Genomic DNA, 14,114 nt, shown 5'->3' on the forward strand with positions numbered 1-14,114 from the left:
TATTTCAAGTTTAGAAGATAAAGGAGATAGAGTAGCCTTCATTGACGGAAAATTAATTGTTTGGGGAAAAGACTCGAGCATAAATCAAGCAAAAGTTATTGGTATCCGAGAAAGAAGGCTTTACAAATTAATATCTCTCGTAAACCAAGCCCTAGTTCACACTTAGATTAGTCCATGTGAACTTTGTCATCGAAGGTTTGGTCATCTACATTTCAAAATACTTCCAACTTTACATTCCATAGTACAAGGAATACCGAATTTGAAGAAGAATCATGAAGGTGTCTGCAAGGAATGTGCATTAGGCAAGAATACCAAGAGACCATTTGGAAGCAGTGCTTCGCGGTCGAAAGAAATCATGAATCTCATTCACTCTGATGTGTGTGGCCCTATGACTCCAAAATCACTTGAAGGCCATCTATCCTATGTCACTTTCATAGATGATCATTCAAGAAAAACTTGGGTTTACTTAATGAAAACCAAGGATGAAGTATTTACAAAATTTCAAGAATTCAAGGTTGAAGTGGAGAACCTTACAGAAAGAAGAATCAAGATACTAAGATTTGATAATGGACGAGAATAGACATCCAAAGAGATTATAGCATTCTGTAAGGAGTCTGGGATTAAGAGGGAATTGATAGTCCCATACAATCCCAAACAAAATGGAGTCGTGGAAAGAAATAATAGATCTATTGAAGAAAGTGTAAAAGCAATGTTACATGATCAAGATCTACGTAAGTTTCTATGCGAAGAGGCAACAAAGACAGCAATCTACATTCCGAATCGATGCCCTCGCAGATCTCTAGATAAAAAGACTCCAAAAGAAGTGTTCACTGGAAAGAAGCCGTATGTAGATCATCTTCGGATCTTTGGGTGCCCTGTGTATATTGATATACCAAAGGACAAAAGAAAGAAGTTGGATCTTTCTGGTATAAAAGGTATATTTGTTGGGTATAGTAATTCATCAAAAGCTTATAGAATCTATATGAAAGATGGACATCACATTGAAGTTAGTCGTATGTCATATTTGATGAGAGTATAGCATTCAAGAAGTCAAAAGAACTTTCTATACATTCTAATGATGAATAATTTCCAATATTTGAGGAGGAAGTTGACACGGAAGGAGAAGAATCACACCATGAAGAAGAAGGGCCTAGTGAACCTGTTCAACCCGTGGTCATTCTAGAAACAAGGAAAAGACCTAATTGGTTGAAATCCACACTACTGGATGCAAAAGGTCATGAGGCAGCGCAAGGATCATTTAGAGAAAGTAAGAAACCTACGAAATATTTTGGGTATGTTGCATACATGACAAAATTAATAGAAGCAGAACCATCCACCTTTGAAGAGGATGTAGAACATCGAGAATGGAAGGATGCCATGAATGAAGAGTATCAATCTATAACGAAAAATGGAGTCTGGGAGATCGTATCTAGGCCCGAAGACAAATCTTTGGTTACTTCCAAGTGGATCTATAAGATCAAGCATGCAGCTGATGGAAGTATAGATAAGTATAAAGCAAGATTGTGGCTAGAGGTTTCTCTCAACTTGAAGGCATCGACTACGAAGAGACATTTGCTCCAACAGCAAGATACACAACGATTTGATCATTAGTCTCTCTGGCAACATCAATGGGATGGAACATCCACCAAATGGATGTCAAGATTGCATTTCTAAATGGCACCATAGATGAAGAAGACTATATAGGAAGGTATATGTTTGCAGATTGAAGAAAGCATTATATGGCCTCAAGAAAGCACCAAGGGCATGGTATGCTAGAATGGATACATACCTTCAAAGAATAGGCTTCACAAAAACTTCTACTGACTCGAACCATAATATTAAGGTTGTAAATAATGAACCTGTAATTATTCTTCTATACGTAGATGATCTTCTCTTCACAGGTATAGAAGGTCGAATTGAAGAATGTAAGAAGCAACTGGCAGCAGAATTTGACATGAAGGATCTTGGGTTGATGCATTACTATTTGGGACTAGAAGTTTGGCAAGGACCGAATGAAATCTATTTGGGTCAAGGAAAGTATGTGATCGAGATTCTAAAGAAGTTTGACATGATGGATTGTAACCATATGACCACTTTGATGATCACAAACTTGAAGAGACTAAGGAGTTCTAAATCAAGCCATGTGGATCCTTCCAGGTATAGACAAATCGTTGGCTTATTGACGTACTTGGTCAATACTCGACTAGACATATGTTTTGCAGCAAATGTACTCAGTAAATTCCAAGTGGAGCCGAACCATTATCATTGGATAACAGCAAAGCATATTCTAAGATATTTGCGAGGAACCATCAACTATTGTCTGAAATATGATAGAAGGAATGATGTCCAATTAATTGGATATACAGATTCCGTCTGGGGAGGCAGTGAACAGGATGGAAGAAGCACTACGAGAGGATGTTTCAGTCTAGGATCCTCCATGATCTCATGGATGAGCAGAAAGAAAGACACCGTTTCTTTGAGTAGTGTTGAGGCTGAATATATTGCAGCATGTGAAGTAAGCAGAGATGCAGTATGACTAAGGAAGCTGCTATCTAACCTGTTTGAAGGATCGATGAACCCTATAGTGATACTTTGTGATAACACCAGTTGCATTCGTTTGTCTGAGGATTCAGTGTTCCATGGAAAGACAAAGCACATCAATAACAAGTATCACTATATTCGAGAGCTAGTACAAAATGGTGTGTTGCAACTACGCTATATCTCCACTGATGAACAGGTAGCTGACATATTGACAAGATCACTTCCAAACAAGAAGCTTGTATACTTAAGGGACAAGCTTGGTTTGGTGGATTTGTCCTCTCTAATTGAGAGGGAGAGACAAACACTATGTTGTCGCATAGATTGTCTGGGCAGCGCGCCAACCCTCACACTGGGGGTTGTCACCTTGATCCCCAATCTCTCAGTTTAAGCTGTCTCCCGAGGCTAAGGGGGGTAGACCCTATGCGATAAAGGAAGACCAACTGTGGACCAGTTGGGTTGGGAGACACAACAAGGCAATTTAGCACCTGATTGATTTTAGAAATTAATGTACCAGTGCCTTGTGGAGTTAATGATTAAATGATTATTTATTAAATATTGCAGAAATATGAACCTTGTAAAACAATCATTTATCATCAAATAACCCAAGCGATACAAGCTATTCAATAAACTCAAAGCTTTAATAATGATCCAGCAATTAAATTTCTAAAGATTGAATGTTTTAAATAACCATAAATTTTAAATGCTAACCAGATTGAAATAGTTAATCTTCAAATATAGACATTTAACTATAACACAATAGAAAAAAGACTTTAAAAGGAATCTTCAATTTTTAATTAGTCTTTTTTCAAAAAAAAAAAAATCATATAAACTAAAAAATAAAACAAGACTAAATAAAAAACCTAAGAATTAAACTTTCTAAAATCAAATCCTAAATTAAACTAGTACCAAAATCTAACAAAACTTGAAATAAACAAAGCTAAATCTAAAATTAAATAAATCTAAGAATCAAAACAAAATCTAAAATTCAAAACCTTTCATGACTTTTTTTTATGATTTTTGATTTATTTTAAAATTAAAACAAAACTAAACTTTAAAAATTCTGATTATCAAAACTAAAGCCTAACCAAAAAAATCGAAACTAAACCTAAGTCTAAATAAAAAACTTAAATCAAATCTAGAAAAAAATTATTTTTTATTTATTTATTATATCAAAGTAAACAAAAGCATCTAAACTAAAAAAAAGGTAAAACTAAAACCTAAAATACTACCTACGCTAAACTTATGCAATCAATGGAACGCTAATACTAACTCTCACTCATACAATTACATCAAATCGATTTTTTTTGTTTTTTACTGCTTGATGTGTTTGCAGGTGCGACAAGCAGAGGGTACGTTGGGTTTGCTTGACAGCGCAGGACGCAGTGAGGAGCACGGAAGGCAGAAACATGACTGAGTGCAGCGTGAGAGGCGAACAAGGCAGCGTGAGGGATTTCTTTGTTTTGCAGGTGGCTGAGAATGGAGCTACAGGACACGTTGAAGAGGGAAGGAGACGCAGCTCTAGAGGAGCATGCGGGAGGAATCGGAAGCGTAGACAGCGCACAGATGCGTGGAGAGCTGAAGTGATGGCAGCGAGGGAGGGAAATCGCTGAAGGAAAAACGCGAATGTGATGAAGTTTGCAACAGAGGTGGAATTACTGTGCGCAACAGCGTGGAGCCCCAAAAAAAACGACGCAAAGGCCATGGGTTCCAATATTTGTTTGCAGGTTTAGCAAACGGCAGCGTGGAGAAACTTTGCAAGGGCAAAGGATATGACTGCGTAGGTTTGGATGGTTGCGTGGAAGAGTGTGGAGAGGAAACAAGCAGAGCTGGAGAAAAGCGATGGGTAACACGAATGGAGCAGAAAACGACTACGTGAGGCGAGCTGGAGCAACGCGTGGATGAGGAGGGATGGCGAAGAGATAATGAACAGCTGCGTGGGGACTCTTTGCAAGTGTGTGGATGAAGCAGCGATGGAGGAAGGGCTGCGTGAATGGAAAAAAAAATTGTGTGAAGGAAGGAAGGGGACCACGCAAGAGGCTAGCTTGCGTTGAAAAACTAGAGCAAATGTGGCAACGTTTGCTCTAGTACAGCATGATGAGATACAGCATAGCAGTGATGGGTGCAGCTCTGTGATGGAATCACATTGGAGGATCAGTGGAAGTAGTTTGCCTTCACCTGAGTTCAGATCAGCAGTGATGGGTGCAGCTCTGTGATGGGTGCAGCATGGTGATGGAATCACCTTGGAGGATCAATTGAAGGATCAGTTGAAGTAGTTTGCCTTCCCCTGAGTTCAGATCAACTACCCCATGTGTCATCTTCTTACAGAAGATCTCTGCCCTTATTATGACAAGTCAAAATGTTGACTTCTGATGTATATGTACTATCTCTCTCTACTGAACTATTGAAGAACATAAGAATAATTGATCAAGGGTTTCCCCACAATGGGCTTTGTCTTTGGTTGGCGCCACATCTTGTGTTCTCTTGTCTTGGCTTGTTTTCTGCGATTTATGTTTATGTTCTATCTGCATTTTACTATCATGCTAAATGTGATTGCTAACCTGGAATTGATATTGAGCTAATATGGAAAATTGAAGTAAATTTGCTCTCAGCATAGAACATACCTAAAATTAACAGTTACCCAGGTCCCAATGTATATGGATGGGTGACAACAATAAAAAGCATAATTTCGTGAACTGAAAGGAGTTTAAACACAAATTGTGCCTCAAACCTGCTGAAAAAAATATTTTTCAAAGAATTTGTGAACTTTCCTGATGAGATCTTCCCATAGCTGGCCATTATGAATTATGCTAATGGATGGAGGTAGTGAGATTAGAGGATTTCAAAACCCTTTTGTCCATCTCTGTTGCTCATATTTATAAGTGCTTTCAGAGTCACATGGGCCTGGCAGAGAAACTCGACCGAAGATGGAAATGTTAGGCCCCTGTTGGCAAGTAGGCTATAAGATTTCAAGTCATTTGGAGGGCCACCTCTTGAACCATTTGCATCGTCTCTAATTCACTGAGGACTAGCAATCAGAGATAGGTTGTCTACAATGGGTCTCTAAAACCCTTGTTGTCCTCTCTGTTACAAGGAGAAAAAGACTATTTGTTCTAAATTCTGCCCACTTGCCAAATATGCCTAATCATGGCTACCCAGTCTTGAAAAGCATCACCTATATGATCAGTTATACTGGTTGGCAGCCTTTTCAGGAGACATGATGCACTGATCTATATCACTTCCCATTTTCATGGGCAACTTTCGAGGGTGGAATTCTGTGTTGCATTTAGAAGCACTGCAACAACGTCATTTTTAATTGTGGATCCCTTAAGTTGAATGCAAAAAGATGTAATGCATTCTTGCCTTTTACAAATGCGTGCACTAGGCCACTGGCTAATAAAGTACGGTTGGAGCTCAACCATTTGGTATAGTCCTAGAGAATTGGAGTTTATCAGCCTGTTCCACAAGCAGATAGCCATCAACAAGCACCCTGCCTCCCCCCACCCCACAGGGCACCGCGGGCACCAGAAAAAATAAAAGACGGAAAGAAATCAGATGCAAAAGTGACATAACAGAGCAGACGGAGGGGTAAAGTCCTAAGGAATGCGCTTTAACAGCAAAGGCCCATTATGTGTCAATAAGTGGGAAAGTGCACCATGTGACAATCGACAGCAAGAAGATCCGAAGTTCAACATTTTGATGACTAACCCATCTCCCCGGCATTGGAAGGAAATACAGGTGGTCGGGAAGGTGGGGGTATGAATAAGGACATAGCTGTGATGGGACTCTAGGGGTGGAGAATTAAACCACCCGTGACCCAATATGGATAACCCTGCACCCCCAAAATGATTAGTTGCTTCTTGCAGTACAGTTGTTATCGACTTATATTTTGAAGGGCCTATATTTCTTTTATGATCTTAGACTCGTGGCTTTGATCCAATATTTTTTCTGTATTATGGCTTTTAGACGGGTTCGTTTCGTTTCTGTGTGTTGACTTTGCTGACTCCTAATTTAGAATTTTAAGTGTAGGCTGTCTATCATTTTTGAAAGTCTGCATATCCTACCTAGGCCCTTTGCAATCTACGGAGAAGAATTTGTGCTTGTAAGCTGATGATATTTTCGATTAACTGAAGCGCCCTATTTAAGACAACAAAATGGAAAGAAAATACGTTATCTTTAAGAACTAAACAAGTTAAAGTTGACAAAATCTAATCATTTCTCAATGAAGAAAAAAATGTAACCACATGGCATTGACCGTTTTCAAAAGACATTTAACATCCAAACATAGCTTTGAAGTTTGAACAAGCCTAAACAGCAATGCTGCGGAAAATTCTCATTGCAAAACAAACCTTAGGAGCCCACGTAATCGAAGACTTTGAGTACAGTATACCGTAATCCCTCCATTATATAAAGAAAACCTTGAGGGGGCAGCCAAAGGTATCACTGGCCAAACAGGGGATTAGGACTCGGGAGTACTAAGATTTTGGAGGGAGTGTGATTCTTGCCTGTAGAGAAGGATTGAATCATGCCTCGGGCAATGAGGCAAAGCTCGCAAAACTTGCTTTAATGAAACGAGCCTTGTTGTTGGGGGATCAAGAAGTTGGTGGTGGATGAATCCCCTTATATTTGTCAACTTGATGAAAGGCACCCGGACAAAAAATAGTGGAAATCGAAAGCTTTTCGAGGAAATTAAAGGCCTCCTTACTCAGCTTGAGAAAACAGATCTAGAGCATATTTGAAGAAACAAAAGCAAGTTGATTGATCAATTAGCTCGTCGAAATTCAGAGCACATATCCACACGAGAAAAAAATTAAAAGAATAATCTTGCACAAATTACCAATTTTTTATTGCATAATGGCGTGAAGTTATAGTGTATAGTTTTGCTTTTAAGTTTGCCTAATGAAGATAAGGATCAATCTTCAGCCCACGCTAGATCAGCCCGGGATACATATATGGTATGTCAAATTGTCCATAACAATCCAGAGAGGAAAAAACGTACCAAAGCGGTCATGCTTGACCTATTCGCCTATATAAAGGGATACATATTTGACCTTGCTTTTGCTCAATGATGCGTCATTCGTGATAAAATTTTCTCTTGTATGGTAATGAAATGTGGAATATCTGATGCATTTACAGGAGTAAAAGAAAATTGGAGTGTATAATACATTTGAACTAAAATGAAAGGATGAATATCTTACTTCATTGTGTTGGATGTGGCACTGTGTACTCTGTTGTGTCTTGAGGCTTGCATATTCTTTGTACAGAACATCTGATTTAGAAGTCAAAGACAAAATAAACAGAACAATAATTAAAGATCCAATTTAGGCATCCACGGACGAAAATTATTTATTGGGGCAACACACTCACGAATTGTAGGCGAGGCCCTGATATCTTCTTTTTGAGGCGGGCGACCATTGCTTTTGTGGAAGCTGCGTTCCCAGTCTTTAAGCTCCTTTCTGATGCGTTTAATCGGCTCTTCGTTCTCTTCCTGAGTAGCTTCATTTGCATGAGAATTCGATGAATTTGTGCCTGCCATTTTGGCCCTCACTCATACTGCAGGAAGAATGGGTTTTAGCGAACAAGCGCAGAGGCTCCACGGACAAAAAGCCCGCCAAAATGTTGAGAGATTTTAGTTAATGCATTGAGATGGCGGGTAATAAGAGCAGGGTCACATGGTGGAGGCGCTGGAATTTGTAACTTGAATCATATTGGAAATGAGCAATCAATAAATAATCATATTAACTTGGCATAGAGCTGAATCAGACGAAGCCCAAACCGGTGAACCTAATGAATTGGAAATGAGCAATCAATAAATAATCATATTAACTTAGGCAGAGAGCTGAATCATACAAAGCCCAAACCGGTGAACCTCAAGAGAATGCTCTTTGCCATTTTTCACTGATGAATACGAACCAACTAGTAGTGGATTTGGGCCGGAAAACCTTTAAGCCGGTCAATTTGCATCTTCTTAGGCAAGAGCTTTTATTGACATTGACATTGACACTCGCGTAGGCTCCCTTTCCTTCCTTCTCCTTTCACGTGTTCTGCTATGATGGATATGATGGATTGATCTGAATTGATCTAAATAGGTAGCTATATAGATATGATAAATTGATCCAAATAGGCATAGATATAGATTTAAAGATCTAACTATCTAGGCAAGCAACTAGATGAATTAAATAGAAATGAAGGAAAAGAAGGCTAATTTCCCTTATTGGTTGGTAGATTTCCGTATAAACATCTGGGCGGGTTTCAACTCATATAATTGACATTGATTTTCATTTTTTTAGATTTTATTTCCAACCCTTGTTTTTTTTTCTTGGTTCTTTTTTTCCTATTTTTAATATAAAATGGGTTGTTTTTTTTTTAAATATAAAATATTCATACAAGTTTTTAGAAGCTTTGAAGCTTTCATTGACATTGACGCTGGCATAGGCTCCCTTTCCTTCCCTTCTCCTTTCATGTGTTTTGCTATGATGAATTGATGCAAATATGCATAGATATAGAGAGGAATGCTATCTGCGTATTAATGTGATTATCACTCCATCTCAAATTGATAAATCCTCTCTTATATCTTTCATTTAAATTTATGAACTTAAGGTGATTTACAAATGAGTTATTTCAATTTAAATTGATTTACAAATGAGTTGAAAGGGGGATTTTATTTTAAATTGATTTAAAAATGAGTTGAAATGAGGATGATTTTTTTTTTTTTTTTTTTTTTTTATATGATGAATTCGTAAATTGTTTAAATAATTTACAAAGTTTACAATGAAATTTTTCAATTATCATTATAATTGGAGTGTATTTATAATGAAAAATTCAAATTGTCATTATAACATAGAGTATATCTCATAGGTAATAACCCAAATACATCAATAACTTATTTAGCAAGAGTCTAGACCGAAATAGATTCTATCTCAAGAGAGGCCTATTCTTAGAACCTTATCACAATAAACAATATATCATTTTACGAAAATTAAAATCGACTAAAAAAAATAAATCAATATAGTAATAGCCCCAAGGGTTAGTTCAATTGAGTAATAGCCCCAAGGGTTAGTTCAATTGGTCAAGTCCCATTTGTTAAGTATCTCGCCAATCGAGAGGTCACAGGGTCAATTCTCTTTGACACCCTTGGGGTTAGGCCCTACTAGTCTAGCCGACGGGCTTTAAAAGATTCCCTTTGGGGTTGATCCACCCAGATTTTCCGTGGATGTAGCAGCCAACCGTGAACCACCTCTAAAAAAAATTCAATTGAGTATAAAATTAAATAATAAGTTAGTAGCTTTTTTTAAGATAGGAAGGAATGGAAATTCAAGTAATAGGTATATCCACCTTGTAACCAATTAGTTATTAGCTATTATATTAATAAGACTTACTGCTCTTTTTTTTCATTAACATAAAAATGTCAATAGATTTATCTAATTTTTTAAAGAAATATATATAGCATAGAAGAGGTTTGTGGATAGATACTTTTACTATGGAAAGATAAAGTTGTGCCTTACTACCATGCATGTCTATGATATATATTACTATGTGATAATCTTTATGCATGTGTATGATATATGTTGCTATGTGATAATCTTTATGCAAGCAATGCTCTTCAAACCTCCATGCTCAATTACAAAGTCTAGTTGTAAAGTTAATGTTAAATAAAACATTGACATAAAGTGATATATCACCCCCACAAATTTTACTATGTACCACATGGTTTACATTGACATAAAGTTGACATACCACTCTAAATTTTACTATGTACCACATGGCTTAATATTGTAGTAGTAACAACCTTTATCATTTTTCATAAAAATAAAAAAAATAATAATAAAAAAATGTGATTAAAAGTGGAAAGTCAAAAATGCATGTGATGAGGAGCAAGAAGAGGAGATGTATTAACATGGAACAAAATTTTAATATAATTTTTTGTGAAACAATGTCTCACATAAATAATAATCAATATAAAAATATTTATTATAAATATAGTAGATATAACGATATTTGATTGTGTACTTTTTTTAGTAAATTTATAAGAAAGTTCTCATGGAAACTCTAATGCCTTTAGCAGTCACCTTGTTCTTGAGAGATTTTCCGCTACAGGACTATGACATTTGCCGGAAACCTCTCATCTTGTAGCTTTTGTTGCAGATCTAGTAAATAAGGGTGAACTTCTTTCATTGCGAGGCTTTTCCTCCTACATCCACACTAAGGCCATTACTCTAGATCTCTTGAACTTTTCAGTCTTTGTGAGACCAACTTTAAAGGGTACTTTCTATATACAAGTGAAGGTCGTTGATTTAGTCTCTATGCTTGTTGCCAAAATTCAAGATTGGGTAGGAACCCCCTCTGTCTTTATGCAACTCTTATACAAATGTATGAAACTTCAAGAAGGGAATTCACTTAGAGATTGCAGCACAGCCAAGGACGTTTTAATCTACCTAGTTCTGAGATGTCGGGGTGCGCCCTCTACTTCGAAGTCTAAATCCTTTAAGGATGCGCTTGAGCCATGCATCTCACATTTGACTCCCAAAGATCTCTCAAGGCTAGCCTTCATTGTGGATCAGGCAGAAGATACTCCAACTATCAAAGTGGATCATCCTTAATCCTTCGATTCTTGTATGGATTATTTATAGAATGTCATTATTTGTTGTTTTAATGGGTTATGGTCATGGCATCTATGCTTCAGGAATGTGTGCATCAGACTTGGTCCCTAAATACAGATCTTCATTTTTGTTCGAAAGGTTTCTTCGTGGTGTATTTCAAAGATCTTTGGGATTATCAAAGGGATTTTTATAAAGGACCTTGGTTTTAGGGCCAATATGGGCTTTACTATAAGCCATGGTTTCCTAGTTTTAACCCTCTTTTGTGCTAGCTCTAGCCACTCCAGTTTGGGTAAGGCTCCCAAATATGCCCCTTCATCTGCTACATCTGAATATCCTAGTTGTTGTGGGGAACTCTCTCAACCATTTCATTAAGACAGACACATACAGGCTTGAGATGGGTATTGTAACCTTTGCTCACTTATGTGTTAAAATAGATCTTAGCAAACCATTACCAGACACAATCCTCCTCGTTTGAAAGGGAATTATTTTTTCGTAACCAATGGGCTGTGAATACATGACTTTCCAATGTAGGATTTGTCAACAACTCGATCATCTCCAAAATGTCTACTCCTCTTCTCAAGGACTCTCTCCCCCTCTAAATGCCAAAAATAAGATGTGAGGATGGAAAGATCCAAAAAGATCTAAGAAAGCTTCAGTACATAACCCAAATAACAAGTAGCAACAAAAAACTTCTTCAGCTAAAGCGAGTCTTTCATCCTCAACTTAGTCACATGCAGTGCCATCTCATCCCTCAAACGTAAGGGTCCATCCATTAAATGGAGATGCAAAAGGCACAATCATGGTCTTAGCTTCATTAACAAACGAACATAAATGTTTCCATGAATCAGATATCATGGATAATGAGAAGGAAGCAACTAACATTGCAGACCCCCTGGAATTAGAATTGACTTAAGAAGATGCAACCATTGTCTCCACTGTGTATGTTCCTTACAACTCTGCATAATGGTTTTGATGTTCATAAGAAAAAAAAATGACCTTCGAAAAAACCCATGATCATTCTTGGGCCCAATTATCAGGATAGTAGTAACTGTATTAGCATTGTCAAATCTAGTTTATCTTGTCTTTTGAGTTTGGTTTTGGTTAGATTCCCTCGAAACCGAACAATCCTAATCCCTTAATTTCCATGTGAGATCACGTTAGCTTGTCTTTGGATTTGATTTGGTTGATTTTCCATTGGCACTGACCAAGCCAACATTTGCATGTAATTGATTGATCAAAAGGTAATACAATTTTAATTCACACACACATATATATATGATTGTAAAATACAACAAATGCAACATTAATAGATTTCATAAATGTTGTAGTTGAAAACTCACAACTGCAAGGATATGTTGCTCTGTGATCCTTTCTAAGGGATCACAAGATAGACAATTGTGTGCCAAGATGTGATTCAAACAATTCCTTATCTATGTAGACAATAATTGACAGAGAAGAGTGGTGGGAGTTACCAAAATTATAGCTAAACCCTTATCTTCATTGTTGCAACCAACTTGAAAGAATATCTAACATAGATCTTAGCTCCTACTCCTTTCCTCAAACCTGCACACAAGAAAGAGCACAACCTCCTACTTCTTTGCAATAACAAGACTAGTGCATAACAAAATCCAACATGCAATATATTATAGAATTATGCAATGGAAATATAGGAGGGAATCACTATGTATTATATCAAAATGAAGCACATAAGGAATATAACTTCAAGACACAAGAATCACCTCTCCTTCAACCTAGCAGCATGATCTCCTTAGCCTCCCACTCTGACTATAATAATGACAGCAGATATAAGATTCTCACTCAAAAACTAGCCTGACCCTTTTATGAAACAAGTATATATAGGCCTTTAGGCATCCCTAGGAGAATGATTTTGGATTCTTAAGGGGAATAGAAGTTAGTAAAATTCCATAATAATTCACTCCTAGCCAAGTCATAAAGATAATCCATCAATATGACCTCCTAGGGAATGCGCAATTTGAGAAAAATATTGACAGATGCATATTATAAAGGGCTAATTCGACACATGCAACCCACATTATACATTGAGAACTAGGGGAGGTAGTAGATTATATGTGGAAAACCATTGTTCGTGCACAAATATGCTCAGAAACAAAGGTACAAGCTATGCAAAAGTGTCAACAACATAAGGATGACTACAGCTAACTCAAATGCATGAAAATATGTAGATAAAAAATGCTCCCTAATGCATGAGGTTAGAAAAGTAACTAGCGGCCAAAATGCATTGCGATAAAACTCATATCTCAAAATGGGAGGAAGGATACAAAACCAAGTCGAATTAGAGGAACTCAAGCGTTGAAGTCTCAACCCCGCTAATAACATCCTCGAGGCAAGCATACCCATGCTAGGTCATAAAGAGAAAGTGAACATGGTCACCAACTATATATTGCAGATCCATGACATGAAATGTTAGAACATGGCCATAAACAATACATAGTGGATCCATATGGTAAATCAAAATATCATATCCACCAACAAATGCAGTGTGGATATATTTCATAGTAAACATCAATAGGACTATGGACACATAAAACAGAGGTGCCCCATAATAGTCCTCAAAGTACATAAATGTTACATGACTCTAACATAGCCTCAAAAGGGTGCCATGTAAGAAGGAAATGTCCCTAACCCAGGATCTTCTACACAACCTCGATCGTATGAAACTACAACATGTGAATATATGTGTTTATGTCAAGCATGGTAAAAACATCCTTATTAACAGCCTATGAGGTATATCGTTAACATATGCGAGGGTACCTACCAATGATGAAAATGGATCCCAAGGTACCTAGCACAATCTAATAAGTGTGAATAAATGAGTTGACATTGAACACTCGTAGACTGGACTGATCAAGAGCCAATGAGGTAAACCCACTATTGATTGTGAGGAAACCTGCCACTGAGGTCTACAAGATCCAAGGTACTACTAGCTCCTAGATT

General features: G+C 37.3%; 1 protein-coding gene across 3 annotated transcripts in view; it reads right to left on the bottom strand.

Annotated features, from left to right (window-relative positions):
- The window catches only part of LOC149151343 (ATP-dependent DNA helicase Q-like 5), a 190,392-nt gene extending 181,822 nt beyond the window's left edge, over positions 1-8,570 (bottom strand). The window contains exons 1-2 of one of the 3 annotated variants that reach the window (XR_016263637.1): positions 7,906-8,570; positions 7,737-7,807 (exon numbers count right to left, since the gene is read on the bottom strand). Coding sequence is in view for 2 of the 3 variants with exons in the window: in XM_089445599.1 (XP_089301725.1) it covers positions 7,737-7,807; positions 7,906-8,074 (240 nt within the window). In the remaining variant the exon portion in view is untranslated. The remainder of the gene's footprint in view (positions 1-7,736; positions 7,808-7,905) is intronic. The other 2 variants (XM_089445599.1, XM_089445600.1) reach the window with 2 other exon arrangements.
- Between the last annotated feature and the right edge of the window lie 5,544 nt (positions 8,571-14,114).

This window comes from Pinus tabuliformis, chromosome 9 (assembly GCF_031772625.1).
Source record: "Pinus tabuliformis cultivar Carrire ecotype Pingquan chromosome 9, CPIR1, whole genome shotgun sequence".
Classification (NCBI taxonomy): Eukaryota; Viridiplantae; Streptophyta; class Pinopsida; order Pinales; family Pinaceae; genus Pinus; species Pinus tabuliformis.